The following is a 21,538-nucleotide window of genomic DNA, read 5'->3' on the forward strand; positions in this document are numbered from 1 at the left end:
GTGACAACAAAAAGCTACTTGATGATTTAGTCTACCAGGTGCATGGACTTGAGAGTCAGGCTGACCAGATTCAAATCTTGGTATATAGCCAGTGACCGGTTCAATGAAGAGAACCTTTAACTTCATCTGCAAACTTGGTTGAGCAAATGGAAATATAGGATGTTCACTTAAATCTAAGCCTTAGATAAATAACTTATGTCCCCTTACCCTCCCCTTTCTCTGGTCCCTGCTGTATGAGTACAAGCCGGCTCAGCGGGGAGAGCAGGGCTCAGCCAGGCAGACAGGAACATGTTGGAATCTGGCTTCTGTTAGCAGCCATTCCCTCAGGAAAGCACTCATCCTCCCTGAGGCTCTCTTCTCTGCTATCCAGTGAGAACCAGGAGTAGCCACATGAAGACTGGGGATTGAGCAGGGGCTCCATCTCAGAAGTGTGTGACCTTGGGCAAGTCACTTCAAAGAGACAATTAACAACTGAACCTAGGCCAGCACTGGGCACATTTTAGCATTCAACTCCCAGCAGGAAGGCGTCAGAGAAAGGAGTCTGCAAAACTTTAAGGGATCTTTGAATCATACCTATTTTGAGTGTGGGTATGGATGCCCCCCCACAAGCCAAGATGGGCAAGGGTAAGTGGGTGGGGTGACACATCAGGATCTAATCTGGCAGGAGCACCAACATGAAGATAATCCAATCTGGAGAAGTCTGTCACACACTGGTCACACAACTAACCCACAAACAAATAACTTTAATTTTTTTTCTTTTTCTTTTTTTTTTTTTTTTTTTTTGGAGCAGGAGCCGGGCCTTGAGGACCCCTGCCCCAGCCCTGTGCCATGTTTACGATATAACCCATCACAGCTGGATTTAAAAAATACACAAAAAAATATAATATACATTATAAAACCTAGGTTGGGGTTGGAAGTGGCCTGAGCGATATGCAAACTGTGAGGACCTTCAGGAAGCTCAGGGGCAGGCCATGTAAGGAAGGGAAGGGGCACAGTACTTCATATGAAACTCGTAAATGCCCAGAGGCGGCTGGTAGACAGGCCAGGCCGGCTGAGGGGCCTGGGTGTTGGAGAGGGGCAGCAGGGAAAGGGTGAACCTTCAGTCCCAAAACTGGGTCTGGGGAGCTGCTGCTCCAGGCCTGGGAAACTGGAGGTGGAGAGAAACGTAAGGGAGTGAACGCACCGAGGGTTCACCAAATCCATGTCTTGGCCATCTGAAAATACCAAATCCTCCTGCTACCCCTTGTCCCTGGAACGCTGGTCTGCCCATAGGCGGGGACTCCAGCTTCCTACTTGACCCGCCGAGCTATTTTGGAGCCTGCCCCTGGGGGCCTTCTCTGGTCAGGAAGGTGCTGAGGGGCTCAGGTCCCAGATGTGGGCTGGGGCAGCTTGGAGGAGGTCCGCATAGGGGCTCCTGAGGCCCTGGCCACACTACGGGCTGACAGAGGGCACCTAACAGGTGCCAAGTACCTGCTGCTCCTCTTTTCCTGCTGGTCAGAAGCAGCTGCTCCCCTGAAAGGTGCCCCCCAACCTGGCTGGCTCCAGCCCCCTGTACAGACCCTGTCTCTCACCCCCTGTGGCTGCTCTCCCACTCCAGGGAGGTAGTGTATACCTGGGCTCTGGGGACAGGCAGCCCCGGGTAAGAATTCCAACTCTGCCCCCCTTGCACCGGTCTCTCAACTTCTCGGAGTCTCAGCCCATCACATGAGACATCCAGACCCATGCTCACCTTGCAGGGTCTGAGAACAGGGCCAGGCACAGTGCAGGTACAAGAAGGTGTGGGCCCCTCTCTCATCTTCTCACCATAGCCCCAACTCAACACTCTCCTTCCTGGAGCCTCTGCACTCTGACCCCCTTGATCTCCATTCTACCCTCCCCTGCCGGCCACACATGCCTGAGCCCGAAGGGGTTGGAGCCCGCTCATTGGAGGCTGGGCAGAGCTGGGTGATGGTTCAGCATCCGGAGCGGGCTGCCCCACCACAGAGCCCTCCTCTCTTCTCCCACAATTAAAGCGCAGAACAGTGGCAGGGAGTGTGTGTGCTGGGTGGCAGGTGGGGAGGCCTCCTGGGTCCTGGGCCTGAGGCCTGGTAGGCAGGATGAGTCCTCAATCCCAGACCTCTGGAGGTGGGAGTTGGGTGGGGGTGGGGGGCCAGGCAGGTGTGTGGAAAAGATGCTTGTCCTGGATCCTGGTACTGGGGCCAAGAGTGGCCTAGTCTTTGACGAGCTTGTAGACATGGTGCTGGGCCCCATGCTCGCTGGTGGAGACTTCGAAGACGAAAGCAATGACGAGCAGGGTCTCCTGGGAGTCCCGGCTGGTGACCACCTGGGGGCCAATAGGAGGATGCAAGGGATCAGGTGGCACAGGGCCACCGCTGGCCAAGGGGGTAGGAGGACTAGGGGGAGGTGGGTGGGATTGGGCCTGAGCCTGAGAAGACCCTTCTCCTTTCTGGACAGCAGTCTTCTCAACCGAGCACTGGGGCTGCCCCCCACCTTAAGTGAGGCCCCCGTGCCCCCCACGCACCCTATACCCGCCCCCAACCTGCAGGATGGTGAAATTCTCCAGCACGCTGTTCATCATGTACTTCTCCGGCAGGTGCTTCAGCTTGTGGATGAAATTGATCATGTACTCGCACATGGGGGAGCGATGGATGCGGTACACGAAGCGGCCGTTCTCCAGCCTGGCGTACTCCGTCTGTGTGTGGCACAGGGAAGGCGTCACCCAACGGGCCTGCTCCCTGCCCCTCTGCGCCACCCCGGGCCCCCACTCACCTCTACCTTCTCCACCACCTGCTTGCCAAAGGAGCACACCTTGGTGGAGACGCTGATGGTCATGCTGTCGGCCGAGCTGTACTGAGAGCTGACCCCATAGAAGGCTCCGGGGCCCTCCTGGATGGTGCTGTTGAGGTCCGCCTGGGAAGGGGTGGAGGTGTGAGCCAGGCCAGCGTCAGGTGTGGGCCAAGGCCAGGGGAGGCTTTGCCGAGGACAGGGGAGGCTCGCCGAGCCACATCGGTGTTCCACCCCAGGGCCCATCATTAAGGCCAGCGCCCTGCCCACAGGCCACAGGGTCCCCTGTGGGCGGGGTAGGCCTGGTGCGCTGAATGGGTTGGGGAAGAGGTGGTCGGGAGCAGAGAGGGCAGCTCACCCAGAACTTAACGAGGAAGAAGGCGTTAGAGGGTCCCTTCTCATAGAGTTCCTTCAGTCCACCTTTCTTCTCGGGGAACTTGTCATAGATCTGTCGCACATCGACAGCCTCCAGCGGCGGGTCGGAGAAGGCGGGGTTCGTCTGGCCGATGTGCACGAAGAGGTGTTTGCTGTACTGTGGGGAGGGCCCGGGACGGGGTCAGGAGAACACGCGGGGCCGCGGGCCTGAGGGCTGCACTGGGACACGACTGCCCCGGGGCTTCCCCGGCCCGGGCCCCCAGAGCCGTGGCCCTGGCCCACCACGCCGGGGTCTCCCAGGCTTGCGCAAATCCTCACCCCCACCCTCAGGCACGTTACCGTGTCGGGGTCTCGCTGCACCTCCATGAAGGCGGAATATTCAAGGAGCCGCAGCCGGGAGGAGGCGATGGTGCGGTCCTGCCACACGGGCACGGAGGCAGCAGCTGGGGGGAGCGGGGTCAGGGGCTCGTAACCTGGGAGGGCGAGATGGACCCTCAACTGCATGGGCGTGTGCTCACATCCGGAGCTGCCCCCGGCTGCAGTGAGCCGAGCCATTGTGCTAACTACAATATGGGGCCCTTTTCGGGTAGGAACATGGGCGGCACCCCCACCCCTCTGCCCCATCTCCTTATGCAGTGTACAACCCGCACAACTGTGCACGGTGGCCCCAGGTACTATACATAGGCGGGGGGTAGTTTAGAGGTCACTGTTAATGTGTATTCAAACGGAAAAGTAAAAAGGGAAAAATAAAAACTATCCTGAATCCCAATACCCAGACAGAGTGCTCCTCTGTTAAGATTTTGGTGTATCTCTGGAGAAGAATTTTATAAACATACATAAATGTAGTATCTTCACTGATATGTACGACATTGCAAAAGGTAAGGGGCCTGTCCCTGACGGTCCCAATGCCCTATCAATACCACGCCCCTCTCCCTCCCCCTATAAACACATGCAGGCCTTGGCCACCCCCCCCCCCCCCCCGCCTTCTGAGCAGCTGAGTGGGTGTGCAGGGGCATTAAGGGTCTTGTGCAGGGGACTTACTGCTGAGCGTCGGCGGCAGGGGTGGCTGGATGGGGTAGGCTGGCTGTGCAAAGGGCTTGATGCTGCAGACAGGAGTGCAGCCTGGTTAGAGGGTCACTCCCCCCCAACACCACCCTGATCTGGTCTCCACAGGGAGCCACCCCACCTATCTGCAAAGGCCCAGAAGTGCATGTAGAGAGGCTAAATCTCCCGCTTTGGGTTTTTCTCCACACTTGAGCTTTTATGAAACCCTGCTGCATCTTACAACTGAGGTGCACGCTGAATGCGGCCTTTAAACCCCACCCTGAGAGCTGCCCATGAAACTGAGGGTGTGTCTGAGGATGAAAGTCCTCTTAGAACTGAGGGAACCCAGCACATTCAACTCCCCCATGTGCTGACTCGGAGACTGACCCAGGGAGCAACCGAGGGAGAAGTGACCAAAGGGCAAACGGACGGCAAGTGGACGAGGAGGTGGATGAATGAACAAACACATGAGAGAACAGACAGATGTGTGGCTCTCTTCCGGGTGCTCCCCATCCTCTATTTTTGAACTAAAGCTTGGAAGCCAGCTCAAAGAGGACATCCCAGTGGCGAGGGTGTGAGAGGGATGGGCCACAATACTCACTCCTGAGAGGGTCCAGGCTGCTGTCCCAGGAGAGGGGGGTTGCTCCAGAACTAGAGAGAGGGGACAAAGACCAGGGGCCCGGCCCCTCAGCATCCAAGACCTACCGCCACCGCCCAGCCCCAAAGGCCCTCCCTCACCTCAGCAACCCCCACCCCTCCCAGGCCCCCTGTACCCGTGAGGAAGTGGAGAAGACGGCTTGGGGCAGAGGGGAGGGTGGGCTGAACTTGTTCTGTAGGACGCTGGCGGAGACAATCTGGGCGGATGACATGGAGGCCATGCTCTGGAGGGCTTTGTCCTTGGAGACCTGGTCCTGGGGAGGAGAGAGGCCGTGTGAGGATGGGCCAGGTCAGAGATGGGGCTAGGGCTTGCCTTGGGGCCCCTCCCAGGTCCTAGAGCTCTGTTGTGTTGGCTCAGGAGAGTCTCAGCCCCTGCCGGGGCCTATCTCCTGAGTACATCACCCCTCTGAGCACAGTCCATTTTGAGACATTATTTTATTTTATTCCATAACCCAGTATATACCCAAACATTTCCCCTTATGTTATCTGTCATGCACTCCTCTATTTCCTATTCTGTGTCATCACTGGTTCTCAAAGTATGGTCTGTGGACAGATGGTACCAGCATCACTTGGAAGCTTAGAAATGCAAATTCTCGGGCCCCAGCCCAGACCCACTGATTCAAAAACTCTGCAGGGGAAGCCCAGAAATCTGTCTTCACCAGCCCTCCCAGCAATTCTGATGCGTGCTAAAGTTTGAGAACCACTCTATCTCATTTTTAAACAGTGCTGGTTGCCAACCCTATTAAGTTGATTTCACAATTCATACTTTGGAAATCCTGTGTTAGGTGCTCTCCCCCTGACCTCATCCCCCAGGGGAGGGGCAGACTACTCACCAGGTTCATGGCCTGCAAAGGAGAGGGAAGGTAGATTAGAAGAGGCACACAAGAGGGTGACATAGGGTAGGGACGCGACCTCCTCCACCCCCATCCACTCAACAGCCACTAGCCTCTTGGGTCTCAGGATCCCAGAGGAGCTCAGAGGCAGTTGTGGACCCTCCTCCCACCTCCCCACTGCTACCCAAGGGGAGGGCTTGCTAGCTGGGGGTGCCCTGCAAAGGGCAGGATTTGAGGGAGGGCAGGCTGGAGACCTAGAAGGCGGACCACGCTGGTGCCCCCGGGGGTCTGTCCGTGTCCTCTGGAGCTGTGATACAGGCCCAGGGGCCTGGAGCGCGAGGCCCAGCCTGCTGTGCAGCCGAGAAGCAGGGAGAAGCCACAGTTTACAGGGGCCCTGAGCCTGTGCTTTGAGATCCTCTGCTGCAGGGCAGCCAGGATTGAGCATCCAGTGCAAGGAAGAGCCAGGGCCACCACAGCAGCTCTACTGGCCAGTGTGCCCGTGTCTCCTCCTGCCCATCTGAAGGCCCCGTGCAATTAACAAGCAGCAATTAGGAAGGAGGAAAAGGAAAAGGAAGAAGAGAGGTGGGCCTTAGTGGCCCCCGGATGGTCTTCCTCTCCCTCACTATAGGGCTGGCTGTCACCCTGGGCTTCTGCTTAGTCTCCAAGGGCTGAGACCCTCTGTAGCCAGAAGTGGCCTTTGGGCTTCATGCTGCTGTTTGCGTTTGAGACACCCTCCAACCCACCATAGCCCTCCAGCTGCCTCTCTGCCCTGCGCTCAGAAAGCAGCAGGGCCAGGCCAAGTGGCAGGGGAACCCCTACCTTTAGCTTGGACTGAATCTCTCGAGATTTCCGCCTGGCTAGAACCTGCAAGTGGCTAGAGACCTGTAGAAAGAGAGAGAAAGAGAGAAAAAGAGAAGAAAGGGCAGAAGAGGCAAGAATAGAGCTTCAGCCAGAAAAGAGGCATAGTGAGAGCCGGCCGTAGCAGAGGCCTGAGCTGTGCAGAGATAGCGGTGGAGGCGCCAAGGAGGGACCGGAGGCCCTGGTCAGGTGCCCAACATACCTTGATGCCAACCTGGTACTCCCGCACCTTCTTCCGAGCTAGAACCTGTATGTGGCTGGACACCTAGGGGCCGCCCCGCGCCCCGCCAGAGAGGAAAACACAGACAGTGAGGAGGCACGGCATGGGGTGGTCATGGGCAAGGAGCATCCCAGCCCTTGTCTCTGGGACCAAATGGAAGCCAGGGGGAACCATGGGGCCCTTGTAAGCAGACATCCCTGAACCCTGCTAATTCTCTGCTCTCTTCTTGGCCCTATTTTGATCAAGAGCCTGCCATAGCCTCTAGGACCACTGCGTACAGTTGTACAGGTCATTCACTGCACAAGAGGATCTAACCCAGTAAGGGCTAAAATCCAGCCCAAGCTCTGCCACTTAAGTTATGTGCCGTGGTGCCAGGCTGCCATTTAACCCAGAGAAGGGATATCTTTTTATTTTTCCAAGATGAATGACTTTTTTTCACTGATATTCTTAGAGGGGCACCTTTTTCTTATCTTTTTTTCTTCTTTCAAGGTTCTTTATTTATTCAAGTCATCTTAACACCCAATGCAGGGCTCAAACTCACAACCCTGGCTCTACTGCCTGAGCTGGCCAGGCGCCCTGAGATACTTTTCTCTGACTGGCATCACCAACAGCCATAACATAACAGCCATAACCAACAGCTCCTGCTGGACATCAGATCATCCATCTGGGCCATGGCTTCCATGAAAGCTCTCCCTGCCCCACTGCCAGGACATGGTCAAGGGTCTGACCCTTAAGCCTCAAAGAACCTATTTTCCCCAGGAAAACAGAAGGGAACACATGGATCCCCAAGGCTGCTTCACTTGAGCTCCTGATATACAATGGCTGTGGGCTTTCTCTGCAAAGTTGTTTTTATCCCCACTAAGATACAGCTTCTTTTGCTTTTTAATCATAACCTGAAAGTTACTATGTCTGTTGTTTCCCCACAGCGCCCCACCACCACTAGCTGGTTAGGACCCAGATGGCTGTGCCTCAGTCTACCTCATTGGGCCCCAGAATCAGATGTTTGTCCAGCAGGGTTACCTGTCACTTCCTATGATGACAACGGTGACATTTACTGAGGCACTAGACTGTTCTCAGCATTTTACACATACCTCATCTGACCTGTACTAAGAAGTCAGTCCTAAAATAATCCCCCAAGTTACAGATGAAGAAACCCGAGCACAGAGCAGTTAAGCAGTTTATCCAAGGTCCCACAGTGGAGGGCTGGAGCTAGGGTTTGAACCTAGGCGGCCTGACTCCCGAGCCAACTTGCTCCACCACCAAGCTATGCTCCCAGGATTCTTCTGACCCTTAGCACAGAGGACCACTGCCAAACGGTCAAGACTGTGACAGCTGAAAGTCACATGGGACTTAATCCTAATGTAATATTTAGCTGTTTTTCCAGCATGGAGGCATTGCATTTGCTATTAATTGCTGTATGTATCTCTAAAAACCCTAACACTGCATTTTTTCAACCAAAAGTGAGACAAAAACCCTGGTCTGTCATCTGGTTGCTCTTTGCAACACATAAAGATGTGCTCTGTCCTCGCAAACATAGGATGGGTCTGTCTGTCCTATCTATCTACCTACTGACTTATCTAATTTTTCTTAAGACTTCATTATTTAAAGTAATTTCTATACCCTATGTGGGACTCAAACTCATGACCCCAAGATGAAGAGTCATCTGCTCTACTGACTAGCCAGCCAGGCGCTCTGGCTTTCTGCTCTTCAAGATGTAACATTAATGACAATAGCAGCGGCACATTCTTCCATCATGCTTACTCTGTTCTAAGTGTCTTCCCATATTAGCTAATTTAATGGCCGAGGAACAGAAACTGAGGGGAAGGCACCCCTTGCTCACAGGTGGGGGTGAGGGTATTTGAACTTGGGGATTTGATGAGTCAGCCCTCCCCACTACAGTCCCAGGCTGCAGGAACAGGGCCCCTGTGGGTGGGGTCCCCCTGCTGTATCCCTAGCGCCAAGCACAGAGGCAGAGCTCTAGAATTTGCTCACTGAATAAACACTGCCCCAGGAGAAAGATTGATAAACGCCGGAGCAAATGGGGGAGGCCCCTGCTCCCATAACGAGGGCGTGGACTCAGAACCTTCGAGATGGTGGGATGGGACGGGTCGGCTTTGTCATCTGCACATGTAGGGATCTGGCAAAGTGGGGGTGCCAGGTCCAAACCCCACCAGACAGGGAGGGTGGGAGGGCCGAGGATCAGAGGCACCCTCTGGTCCTCCAGTCTCTGCGCCTAGCCTGCCTCTCTCCCGGGCACCCCTGCACATCAGCCACCCCAAGCAGCCCCCTTTCTGGGTTTCCTGCAGGATGGGAAGCCGCCCAGTCATCTCTCCCTGCCACCACTGCCTCCCTCAACCTTGCCACCACACTGGCCACCACCACAGCGGACTTCTGTCCCTGCCTCTGCCTGGCTCTCCCTCATCCGTTGCCCCAGCTGCTCCCGGGCCAGCATTCCTCGACAGCTGCCACCTGCCACTCCCTGTTCTAGTCCCTTCCATGGCACCCAGCTGCCCCGGGGGGAAAGCTGTCCCTCAGGCCTCTGGCCAACCTCTCTCCCTGTCCTCAGCACTTCCCACCCCTCTCTCCATGCACCGCACTGCTGACGGATGGCTCTTTCCGCCCAGTGGACTCAATCCTGGATCCACTGCCTACCAGCTGAGTGACCTGGAGGAAGTTACTTAATGCCCCCCTGCCCCCATGTCTTCATCTGGAAGATGGAAAGGATTACTAGACCTACCTCCGAGGCTGCTGCAAGGAATACACAGATTCACATAACCTTAAGCACCCTGGGGGTTCAGGGATTCAAAGGATATCTGACTTCCTCAGCCTGCTAGAACCTCTCCCCTTTTCTCTGCCAGGCTGAACCCCAAATTCCGTCTTAAAAATGCACAGCAACCCCCTCCTCCCTTCCCCTACCGGGTCTAGGCTCTGACAACACACACTCACTCTGGGCTTGGCCATGCTGCCCTGCTCTGCACCCGTGTGTCACTATCACCGTCTGCCTCGCTGACTGGTCAGGGGGCCACTCCGGGCAGTGACCACACCGGCCTGCCCCATGGGGCTCATCTCTGGTCACTGACCCCCAAGGCCTTGGGCGGCGTGGTGGCTGCTTAGAGAGGGCGGCGTCTCCTTCTCTACAGGCCGGGGAGTGTGAAGTCCCTCAGGAGAGGAAGGGGGACAGGGAGGGGCCGATGGTGGCAGATGAGGGTGCGCACGTGGGCAGAGGGCCCGGAGCGCGCATCCTCCTCTCCCTACCTGTTTTCTTGTCCGAGTCTTCCCGGTCCTCAGTTTAATGTAGCGTGCAATCAGCTCATTTCGACCTGGCATGGGGTGAGAGAAAAATGAAGAGTTGGCCACGGGGGGCTGCTGGTGGCTGCAGACCCCACACCCTCTGTTGCAAAACACACAGACCCCCTCCCCCATCACCACCCTCCTGCCCCCTCCCCACCCTCTTCACTTCAGGAGGCACACGCAGGTGTGTGAGAGGTGGCGGGGAGCCCTAGGACCTGGGCGGCTGTTGGCTGAGGGAGGTGTGAGTAGGGGACAGCAGGGTGGGAGGGGACAAGGTCAGGGGCCCAACAGGTTTCCCTGCAGAAAGATAGCTGGGCTGCTCACTCCTAGACCTGGTGGCACCTCCATCCCCCTCTGTGCACGACGGGAGTTCGGAATCTCTAAGTGTAAGCATCTGTGTGCGATCGAGGCCTGCTGCACATGTCCCCAAAAGTCTGAAAGATGGGTTCCTGTCCTAGATGTCCTTGCAATGAGGGGACACCCTGGACAAGTCCCCTCCCTTCTCTGGCGAAATGGGCAGGAAGGGCTCAGTGTGTTCAGCATACCTCTCACACAGATGGCCTGTGTTAGGATGTCCCTGAGCCCATCACTGTGTCCCTGAGCCTGTCACCCCCATGTCCCGGCTTACCAGTGTCTCTCCTGCCCTGTGAGGTGCTGACAGATGCTGATTCAATACCTTTTATCCCCCCAGTCCAGGCCCCCAGACCCCAACCCCACAAGCTCCCCATAAGGGCCACATTCTCCAGATTCCTCCTCCATGACAGAACCAGCCCCACTGCTCCTCCCTTCCTGCCTGCCCCTCTCCACCCCACTCCCTCCGCCCTGTCTAAACATACCCTGTGGGGCTGCCCCGGCCATCTGGGAGGTAGCCATCGGGGAAGCACCCGGGGACATCTGCCTGCCTTGGGAGGGGGCTCCAGGGCTCCAGTGGGCGCGGCACAGTTGCTGGGGACAGGGGCTGCGGCAGCCCTTACCACTTGGCCCAGCTGTCTCCTTTCCACACCCCACCACGATATTAGCCGCCAGGATGGGACAGGCCCAGGGCCTGCCTCACTCAGCCATAGGCTGCCATGGAGGGTTGGAGGGAGCTGGCAAGCAGCCAGGCCCAGAAGGGTTGAGTTATCCCAAAAATGCAGCTCTGGGAGAGCCCTCTCAGGGCTGGACAAGAGGGGGACACTCCCTTCTGGAGGCAAGAGATGGGCAAGGTGGCAGACAGCAGGCCAGGAGAGCAAGAGAGAGCTGGGGTGGGGGGGGTGTCTGAGGAATGAAGGAGTCCCCGTGTCCCTTCAGCCCTCTTCCTAACACAGGCCCTTGTCACAGCGTGGCCTGCTCTGACCCCATATCCATACGCTGGACAGAACTCGCCAGTAGGACACCCCGGTCTCACCCCTCGGGCTTCCCCACATGTGGGAAGGGACCCCCTCCCAGGCCTTTCTGGAGCACCAGGCTCTGACCCAGTTTCCTATGTCCACTGAGTCACCCTGAAACCTGCAGGCCAGCAGGGGGAGGAGAGGAGGAGCAGACGGGGTGTCAAGGTGTGGGCCCCAATCTGGTGGAGGGGGCCAGCCTGGCTTGTTTATGAGGAGGACCCAGACACACAGGCTCACACGCCCAGACTCGCCCGTGGCGGGCTGGCAGGCGGCCCCACAGGACTTCGCCAAACCGGTTGGGTGAGGGGGCAGAGAGCAGGGGGAGGGGCGGGAGGGCCAGGCTGCCTCCTCCAGCCACAGCCAGTGTCCCGTGTCTCCCTACACGCACCGTACATCTTGCCCTCGTCTGACAGGATGATCTTGCGGCGGCCGCAGGGTGGGTAGATGGCCAGGGCCTCCTGGAAGCTCTGCTCGATGTCGGGGCTCCACACGCCCTCTGCGTCGTTGTCCAGCCCCTTGTCCAGGCCCTCAGGCCCATCCTCCCGGGCCTCCCCGGGGCTGCTGCTGGCATTCCAGCTGTTGGACGCTATTGTGCTGGTTGCTCTGGGCTCTGGGCCTGAGCCCACTGGGCCGCCGGAGCCTGCAGGGCAGACACAGACGGGTGAGGGCCGGGGCTCTCCCAGACCACAGTCATCTCCCAGCCGGGGGACAGGTGCTGCAGTTGGGGAGGTGGAGGCAACCAGGCTTATTCCGTGCTTTGCAGCCTTAATGAGTTACCTCACCTCTCTTAGCTTTGGTCCCCTAAGAGGGGGAAAAGGTCTCCTTGAGGTTGTGAGGCTTAAAATTAAATGAGGTCAGACAAAGGACCAACCACAATACCTCATATCTACACAGCACTTCTGCGGGCACAAAGCATATTCGTGTTCACTTAATCCTCAAAACTAAGGCAGGGAGGGCAAGGAGTGATACCCATTATTCAGAAGGGACACTGGGGCTTACAGTCGTGATGAACAGAGTTGCCAGGAAGATTGCTTGGCTCTGACTTTGCCAGATCTTTCCCCGATGGCAGCCCCAGACCCCCAGCCCCCTCATTCTCGCCCCTAGCCTCAGTGCAACCCTGCTGAGGACCCCCTGTGGGAGGGGGAGGGCCTGGGACCCAGGAAGGGTATGGTTTTGACTTCCCTAAAAGATAACTCCCAGGAGCCCAGCAGAACCTAAACAGTGGGCAGAGACGCCCAGGAATCGCAAGGAGGGAGCGATGCTGGCCGGCAAGGGAGCAGCCGAGAAGGTGCCGGGCCTGCAGCCTTGCTCAACCCCACTGGCTTCTCCATCCCACTTCCTGTTCCTGCACCTCCCGCCCCACAGCAGCCCATAAACCACCCACACGCCCGCCCCTGCCCTGGCCCACATCGCAGAAGAGCCAGGGCTCTCTAAGCTCCGAGTTCCCTGCACATGCCAGGCTGGGTTATTAACCGAGACCACACCCGGCAGGCCCCCCAACACACGTAGCTCCAAGGCTAGCCCCACACCCCCTTCAGCCTCGGACTCTGCATGCCCAGTGTCCGGGGAGCTTAGGAGCCCCAGATGGCTAGATCCAGGGACTTGGCTCTGGTCTGCAGGGAGAGCTAGGGTGGGGTCGGGGGGGTGGGCAGGGTAGAGGGGTGGGAGATCCTTCGGAAGCTGTGGAAAGGAATTCTTTCCCCTCAGACAAGAATTCCAGGTCCTGCCAAATGGATAGGGGTCCTCTGTGCTGGGCCACCTGCTTATTTAGGGAGGCTTGACGAGCATCGCTAGTGGCATGGGATGGGGAGGGTCTAGGGGGCCGGATTATCAGATGGAACAGAGTCAAGACTATTACTCTAATGAGAACACCTGCCCCACATCAGGCCCTGTTCTGGGATTTTATACACATTGACTCATTTAATCCTCACGATAACCTATGCGGTGGAGACTATTATTAGCCTCACTTTACAGAGGAGGAAACCAGAGAACAGAGAGGTTAAGCAACTTGTCTGACACACAGCTTGGAAGAGCTAGAGCTGGGTTCTGAGCCGGGCACTCTGGCTTTAGTCTTCTAACCAGAGGGAATGAAGCCGAGAAGCTTCACCACCTGGAGCGAGAAAGGAGGCAACCACCCTGAGCCCGCCCAGGGGGCCCAGCTCTGGGCCTCCCCTCTAGCCCAGAGGCTGGAGCTGCTTCAAGGACCCCCACCCAGCTGTAGCCCTTTCTGTGAGGCCCCCAAGACCAGGAGGAAGAGCTCTCCCACACCAGAGGCAGCCAGGGAGAGGGGAAGCCTTGCTCCTGACCAATGAGAGGGGCCATACTCCTCCATTCCCAGGCCATTCTCCCCAAGCCCCCCCACCCCCCAGGAAGCTAGATCCCTATCCCCTCCTCAACTCCTGAGGCCAAGTTCTTGGAATAAAAATGTGAGGGCACAGAGACTCTGGGAGCCCAGGGGCGCCCATATTGAGGTAGTTGAGAGCCTCCCCCAGGATATGACACTGCCACAGGCTGTCAGAGGGGAGGCAGGAGAGGGGCTGCGGTGCTCTACAACCCCTCCCAGCAGAGTCCTCAACCCATTCCCCCCAAATCCTTTCTTGAGGCCTCCCTCAGAGCAGCAGGGGCCCAGTGCATGGGGGGCCCTGGCAGCCCCAGACTTTGCAAAGCAACTTTCCCGCCTCCCCTCTTCCAGGCAGTGCCCCCCCCTTCTCAGGGTGATGTCAACCCCGCCCCGCCCCCCGCAGGAGCACTGTGGCCAAATATGGCGAACACAGCAGGGCTTGGGAGCTGGGACAGACTGGGGGGGGGGGCGCGGGGAGGCGGCCCCTGGCTGGGACCGCTGGCAGCTGGTGAGGGGGAGGGGAGCCCAGGGGGCGGCTGCAAGGACGAGTCAAGGAGACAAGTGGGACCACCGTCCCTTCCGCTGGCTCACGGGCACATGCAAGACTCACTTTCTAGGAACACTCCTGTGGGCAAAGGCACCAACACAGGGGCACACAGGTGACCCCCCCAACCCCGCACAACCAGGCACTGGAGCCCACGTAGGCAAGTATGCCTTGTGGGGGCCCGGACTGACATCCGGATGATAACTTTTTGTACCCCGGGGCCCAGGCACCCCTGTGGGTAACGGCGAGTGGGCAGCTGTGCCGGGCAGGGCACTGAACTGGGGTCCTTGTCCTGCTGCAGCGCTCAGGAGTCAGGCTGGAGGTTGTGGGAGGGGCACTGAAACCTGCCCACCCCCTTCTCTTTAAACCCTCACACTGCTGGGGACCCAGCCTGGGGGACTGCGGGCTCTTTGGACAGCTGCAGGTTGGCCTGGACAAACGCGGGGCTCAGGCACCCTGCAGGGGAGATGGTGGCCCCAGCCTAGGGCTGACCATCACATCATCCCCACCGTACAGAGCAGGGCTGGCAGGGGTGGGAGTCCCCTAGCTGCCTACTGGTGCTCATGCTGCTGTCCTGAACCTCTATGTGCTGGGCTGTGCCACCCAGAGGGGTGGGAGACTGGGAGGAGGACCCAAGTGAGGGACGAGGGGGTGGAGCCTGGGAGGGACTTGGGGGTGGGGTCAAGAGAGGGAGACAGACCCCGCCAGGCAGATAAGAAAATAGACAAGGGAGACAGGAGAGTCCCAGAGAATACCCAGAGACAAAATCCCCACAAAACCTCGGAGTGAGCCCCAGAGGAGAGATCCAGAGAGAGGCAGGCTGACAGAACAGGGAGGGTGCTAAAGAGAGTTGGATCCAGAGATGGTGGAGGCCGGAATCATGGCTGACAGACCCAGACAGACGGAGACCAAGACCGAGAGAGATGGAAGTACATAGCTAGTGGGCTAAAAAGGGCAGGAAGGGGGAAGATCAATAAACTCAGATGCAGTCAGTGAGGGAGGAGAGAGGGAAAGAGAGAGAGAGTTATGTACATATAAGCCGACAACAGAGCCCAGAGTTCAGGACAGACCCTAGAAGGAAGGAGTGTCAGGAAAGCCATTGCTGGGGCCCAGGGTCAGCCACAACAGGGCCATGTCCAGGACACCCCACTCCTGTCCCATCTGTCCCACGTCTTCAAGACCACCTCCTATGTCTCTCTTCAGAGGCCCGTTATTACCAAAGGCTGCAGGCCCCCACCCCTGGACCTGGGGCCCACTCTGCCTCTATCCTCCGTCAGACCAGCCATTCCGGCTTCACCTCTGTGAGGGCCCTCAGCTTTCTGAGGTCAGAAGGTGCCTCTGGGTGGCGGCAGGGATGGGAGCTAGGAGGCTTGGTGAGCAGGCTCTGGGGCCCCCGGGGGAGATAAGGGGCCCCTTGCTGCCCACTCCCCACCCTGGGGCCAGACTGCTGGAATAACTGGCTGGACAGCTCCAGTGATGGAGGCCTGCCCTGGGCAGCTGCACAGGTCCTAGCTCCCTCCCACCCCCAACCCCCACCCCAGGCCGCGGCAGCGGCAGCCTCCAGACCACCCAGCCCTACACCTCCCTTTCAAAGGAGTAGGGGAGACTGGCCTGAAGCTTGGGCTCCCCCAGCCCTCTGCTCTGACGGGGACGGAGACAAGGCCAGTCAAGGAAGGTGGGTGTCATCCCCAAGTCCCTGGCTACCCTTCCTTCCATACCAGTCCCACTGGGAGGACACACTGAGCCCAGTGACCCTCCTGGGTCTACTGGCCAGCAGCTGTCCACTCCTGCAGGGCCCACAGCTCTCATTTGGAGGGAGAACAGTCACTCAAAATGAAGGAAGATTAGTGAAATCAGCAGTTGCATCCCGAATCTCCCACCCCAAACCTGGGCTGGGCTGACCCACTAGGGGGTTGAGGATGGGGAGGGAAGCTCCCCACCCCCTCTCCCTTTCCCTTCTTCCTTCTCACCCGCCCCCACAGCGGGGCCAGCTGTTCTCCAGCTGCCAGAGGCTCCCACCCTAGAAGGAGCCATGCTCTGGTTGGGACTGCAGAGGGGGCAGGAGGGGGATGGTGTCTGCCTTTAGCACAAGGACCCCTGGGGGACCCTGCCAAGTGGCCACACCCTGCCAGGCTGGGGAGGGAGTACCCTCCTCCCTGGGGCAGGGCCGAGATTTTTACAGGAGGAAGCAATTTGCAGAGCCCACTAGGAGGGAGGTGGGGAAGCCTCCTCCCCTCTCTCCCGCTTATTAATGTGCTTCCAATTTGTGAATCAAGACTCTGCACCCACCCACTCCCACTACTCAGGGCACAGGCTTCCTAGTGGACCAGAAGGGGCAGGATGCCCCCCCCCAGCCTTTCTTGTCCAAAGCTCATCCTCACTGTCACCACCCCCTCACCAGTGTAGGAGAGTGGGAGGTAGAGTCTCCAAACCCTCAAACCTCCGCAGAGAGGAGGGAGGAGAGAGAGGAACGCCGGCAGTAGGAAATGTCCCTTCACCCCTACTCTAGGACTCTGTCCCATCTCATTTTTTTTTTTTTTTTTTAAACTCAGTCACCTCTATGCCCACTGTGGTACTCAAAACCACAACCCCGAGATTGAGAGTTGCACACTCTACCAACTGAGCCAGCCAGGCGCCTTCTGTCTCCTCTTGTCCCACGCCAGTGAGGGCCGGGTGTCCAGCCTGGGGGTGGGGGCGGCAGCCCATGGGTAGCTTGGTTAAGCGGGTTTCACAGTTGTCCACTGCCACGCCCGAGGGTCTCCTCTTAGCCTGCCCCAGCCTCTGGTACTCTGCGTCACCCGCCGAGCTGCCACCCATCATTCGGCTGATCCCCCACCACTGCGATAGTCACAGTGTCCTCTACAAACACCCAGGCTTCCTCGTGGCTCTGCTCGCTCACACACACATGCTCGCCTGCCACCGTCCAGCACATCCACGGTGACCTGTCCCTATCCTGTTCCTTCTTAAGCTTTTCATTGCGCTAACACATGTAACATCCCCTTTACCATTTTTAAGCGCACATCAGTGGCATTAAGTACTTTCTTTCTTTGTTTTTAAGGGTTCACCGTCCTCCGCGCAGATGCCCCAGGCATCAGGGTCATGGGCCTCCAAATATGTCACACACGGTCTCCCAGGCATGCCTGACTCAGCCCTGATGGCTGTCACCCATGCTGGCCCCGGGTCCCAGCAACCACAGAGAGTGCCCACCCACGGAGGCCCCCAAGTCCCCCACACCAGTCCCCTGATGTGTAGGGCTGCAGGGGCAGGGTCTAGAGGCCAGGGTCCCCCCCACACACTTTCTTCCTCACTCAGCTTCTCACACAGCTGCTTAGCGGCATGTCACCATGCATCTCCTCACACACGCCACACACCGTCCTAAGTTTTACACGTGTCCCGTACAGTTGCACACAGCCTGTCAGAGCTCCAAAAACCTGAGACCACTTCATGTGCTGCACACACACACACACACATATACACACACACAAGCACGCACAGTATCATATGCGCTCACCCCTCAGCACCTGATGTCACACAGAATGACACCCGTTCTCGAACAATCGCAGTGTCCCTCACACACACAGAGCATCAGGATCCCTGCGGGGTCAGACCCAGGCTCACGCTGCTGGTCACTGAGAAGCCATGTCCCCTGTGGTGGCCACTCATAGAGACCATGCGTACAACTTCTTTCACACACACACACACACAGGACATCACTCATGGTGGCTCCCACGTACATACAGTATCAGTCACACACACCAGTGTTCTAAAGTCACGGGCAGTGTCACACAGTTTCTGTCCTGTACAAGTCCAGCCTCACATGCAGTCACAAGAACTGGTTTTAGCCGGTTCTCTCACACATGCACCCCCCACCGTCCCGGTCACCCACGCAGAATGTCCCACTCAGTTTCTCTCTCACACAAGTCCAGCGTCACACACGGTTGCACTCTCATTTCCCTCTATCGCTTCCTGTCCTTTCAGGCCTGGCAGGGAGCACAGGAAACAATCAGCACTCTAGGAAACCTCAAGGGCTGAGGCTTTGGGGACCTGTGGAGGGACAGGGATTCTCTGGCCTCCAGCCTCCTGTGGGACCCTTCAAGGACAGGCAAAGTCTGTTCCCCTCTCCGGTCCTCCCCTGAGGGGCAGCACCTCTCTTGCAGACAAGCCCAGGCTGGCATGACACCAGGACAGAGGTGAGGGCAGGGCAAGGCCCTGAGAATGGGGCTGAGTGTGATCTGCTGACCTCAGACCAGAGAGGCTCCCGCCATGGCTCCAGGGCTGCCTCTGAGGTCCATGGAGACCTGGACCCCACAACTTCTGCAGTTCCCACATAGGAAGAGACAGCAACCTCTTAGCTACTGCCACAGAAAGCTGCAGCATTTAGGGTTCTCCTCAAGGCTCCCCAGCAACCTGGGGTCTGGCACCCCAGATCCCTTTCCCACTCTCCTCATCGTGGGTGGACCCCTCTGCTCCTCAAGACTTCCTAAGTGAGGAGGTAGGCAAGACTGATAGCTTCAGTTCCCTTCCAGCTTCCACACTGAGCCCTTCAGAGGGTCTGGGAGTCAGGCAGAGAGGCAGGCCATCCATGTGAGCTCGCAACACAATTCACCCCGGCCAGCCTTGCCAGACCCCAGGGTCACTGCAGAGGGCAAGTTCCCCCAGCTCCACCTGGCTTCCCTGTTGCTCGATGCCTGCTGCCTGCAACCTTTTCAGCCATACTTCACCAGACTTACAAACTGCTCAGTCACCCCCTGGTTTGTCCTCACTTTCTTCCTTAGATCACTGATTGTCCACTCACCTCTCCAGACCTCACCAGGTTCATGGTCCATAATGGAAGGAGCAAGGCCCACTGACTAGAAGACCGAGACACTGGAAGGAGCTCAGAGATAGGGGACCTGAGAAGTCATTTGTTTTGAGCAGGGAAACTGAGGCCCAAGATGACACAGGTGGTTAAAGGCTCAGCTGGGACCAGATCTCTAATTTCTTGACATCCTCTCTGAGATGTCCCCTCCTGGTTCTAATGGTTCTAATATTTCCAGAATACAAAGGGTCCACAAACCTGAGCGAGGATGGGAGCACACAGACAGACTGGGGGGGGGGGGGACCACACGGGGACACACACACACACAGCTCTGTCCTGCCAATCACTGACCATCCTACAGAGCCAGTCCCCAGTCCCAATGCGCTAATTAGGATTAATTATTGTTCCCTCCCTAGGGGGGTGGGGGAAGGCTCATGAAGTTGAGAATCCCATTGGCTCTTAGCCTCTCCCTGAGGAGGGGGCATCCAGGGCCCCTGAAGTCATCCTCACCGGTGAGCCAGTTCCTAGAAGTTACATCTGTCCGTCCCCTGCCCAAAGGGTGAGCAGGGATCCACAAGACCGCAGAAGGATGTCCTGGAATGACACCCTCCTGGGGGAGGGTCTTGGAAAAGGAGCTACAAGAATCTGGAAGGGAGGAGCACATAATCCCCCTAAATGTCCAACTTTGGGGGACTCTAGATTTCCTTTTTGCCCCAGGCTGCCCCCGACTTTCTAGCCAAGGAGGTCCAGGCCCCCTGCACTGGGGTGAGACGTGTATACACAGGCCACAGGAGACAGGATACATTGAGCTGCCCTGAGCTCCAGCCCCTCAAGCTGTGTCCAGTCCCTACCCCCATCCCTTGCTTTCCTGGTCTACAAGTCCAGGCCTGACCTGGTTCTGCCTCTACCTGGAGAGAAAACACAGAAGGAAGTGCCCCTTGAGAAGTCCTCCCGCAAGGCCTCATTCCCTCTTGTCCAGAAAAAATCTCTGAGCCCTGGGCAGATCTCCCAAAAAGGTGACAGAGTGGGGTCTCAATGACACTGCCCTGGGGCCTGGCTAGCTAAAAACTGGATGCAGGCAGGCACTCCTGGCCTTCCCTCCCCAGTGGTGGTGGTAGTGGAGGGGACAAGCCTCCTTCCAACCCTCTAAAGTCTAAACAAGGGCTCTAAGGAAGTGTAACGAAAATAAGGCCCCAAAGCCAGCCCTCTTTGGAGCCAGGCTCCCAGAGCCCTGGTCTGGACTCCGAACCTCCACCCCAACAGGGGCGGCAGAACTGAAAGGAGCTGAAGCCCCAGCTTCTCAGGGGGCGCACGCCCAGGGCACGCAGCTCCGCTCCCAGACACACTCCACAATCCAGCGCAGCTACAGGCACCGCGCGCAGGAGCCGGCCTGGGCGTCGGGAGGCCGGGCCCTAGGCCTGCGTGGAGCTGGGGCCGGGCCGGCTCTAAGAGCGCGCGAGCCGGGAGTCCAAAGGGCGGCGGGGCCCGGGACTGGGAATCCCGGGTACGAGCTCCCCGATGGCAGGCCCCCCAAAACGTGCGGCCCCCAGACCCCTGCCTCGACACCCCAAACGCGGACGTTTGGGGTGTCGAGGGACAGGCGATGGCACCGGGGACACTCTCCCGGCTCCCCGACCTCCCCCGACCAACTCGTCCGGGTCGCCGGGGGGGGGGTTGGGGTGGGAGGGGTGGGCGGGGCTTCCCGGAGAGCTCCCCCCCCCCTCCCTCTAAACTTCCCGGCACCCAGATCCGGGGCTCGGGCTCGAGCTGGACAATAGCTCGGGGACCCAGCCCCCCTTGAGTGCCCCCCCAGTCCAGAACCAGCCAACCAAACCACCTCTCCCAGCAGGGCCTCCTCCCCGCGTCTGCCCGGCTTACCTGGTCCGAGCTCGGGGGGGCGCTCCGGCCGGGCCGCTCCGCCGGACCCGAAGGAGCTGAGAGGGGGACAGGGGAAGGGGGGTCTTGGGGAGGGGGCTGGCCGGAATGTGCGGAATGAGCCGGGCTGGAGCGGGAGGCGCCGGGCGCGGAGGAGGGAGCGAGCGGGACGGAAAGTTTGTGTTGAGGAGCCGGGGCGGGGGGTGGGGGCTGAGGGGAAGGAGGGGGCGGGGCGCGCAGGGGGGCGGACACCGACCGGGAGGGGCGGGGCCGCGCGAGGCCGCCCCCAGTCGGCGCTCGGGCTGCTCACCCCGCTGCTTCGCGACCCGTGGCTGCTCCCGGCCTTCCCGCGCCTAGGCGCTCCCCTCCTCGCCTTCCTGTGCCATGCTCTCAACCTCCCCCTGCACGCCGGGTCTTACCCCACCTGCCCAGGACCCGACCACAGTTTTGGGGCTCAGGCCTGGGCGGGGCCGAGGGCGGAGCTCCCGCCTAGCCCGCTGGACTCCCGTCGGGGTGCCGCGTCACGAGGGACCCCGCGGAGCCGGAGC

At 58.6% G+C, this 21,538-nt stretch overlaps 1 protein-coding gene across 4 annotated transcripts; it reads right to left on the minus strand.

Moving 5' to 3' along the window:
* Window positions 1–858: 858 nt before the first annotated feature.
* Window positions 859–21,401, minus strand: TEAD3 (TEA domain transcription factor 3). Of its 4 annotated transcripts, none has more exons than XM_045074761.1 (13): window positions 21,301–21,401; window positions 11,821–12,072; window positions 10,027–10,091; window positions 6,513–6,575; window positions 5,694–5,705; window positions 4,977–5,114; window positions 4,805–4,854; window positions 4,201–4,262; window positions 3,499–3,632; window positions 3,143–3,316; window positions 2,770–2,910; window positions 2,540–2,692; window positions 859–2,323 (listed from the first exon to the last, which is right to left on the minus strand). In XM_045074761.1, exons 2-13 carry the CDS (start codon window positions 11,825–11,827, stop codon window positions 2,210–2,212), a joined length of 1,113 nt encoding a protein of 370 aa, XP_044930696.1. In that variant the 5' UTR covers window positions 11,828–12,072; window positions 21,301–21,401; the 3' UTR covers window positions 859–2,209. The 4 variants fall into 4 exon arrangements, with proteins under 4 accessions (XP_044930696.1, XP_044930697.1, XP_044930695.1 ...); XM_045074762.1 differs by lacking the exon at window positions 6,513–6,575 and adding an exon at window positions 6,754–6,816 and having other exon boundaries at window positions 3,499–3,602; window positions 21,301–21,399; XM_045074760.1 differs by lacking the exon at window positions 6,513–6,575 and adding an exon at window positions 6,754–6,816 and having other exon boundaries at window positions 21,301–21,399.
* Window positions 21,402–21,538: the final 137 nt, after the last annotated feature.

This window comes from Mustela putorius, unplaced genomic scaffold (assembly GCF_011764305.1).
Source record: "Mustela putorius furo isolate JIRA1106 unplaced genomic scaffold, ASM1176430v1.1 tig00000135_pilon_pilon_pilon, whole genome shotgun sequence".
Taxonomy (NCBI): domain Eukaryota; kingdom Metazoa; phylum Chordata; class Mammalia; order Carnivora; family Mustelidae; genus Mustela; species Mustela putorius.

Excerpts from the sequence above, each read along its gene's own strand:
- TEAD3 (XM_045074761.1), bottom strand. Across the intron at positions 6,576-10,026 it reads AGACTCGGACAAGAAAACAG|GTCTCTAGCCACTTGCAGGT; the intron begins GTAGGGAGAGGA and ends CTCTTTCTACAG. Across the intron at positions 3,317-3,498 it reads TGCAGCGAGACCCCGACACG|TACAGCAAACACCTCTTCGT; the intron begins GTAACGTGCCTG and ends CCCTCCCCACAG.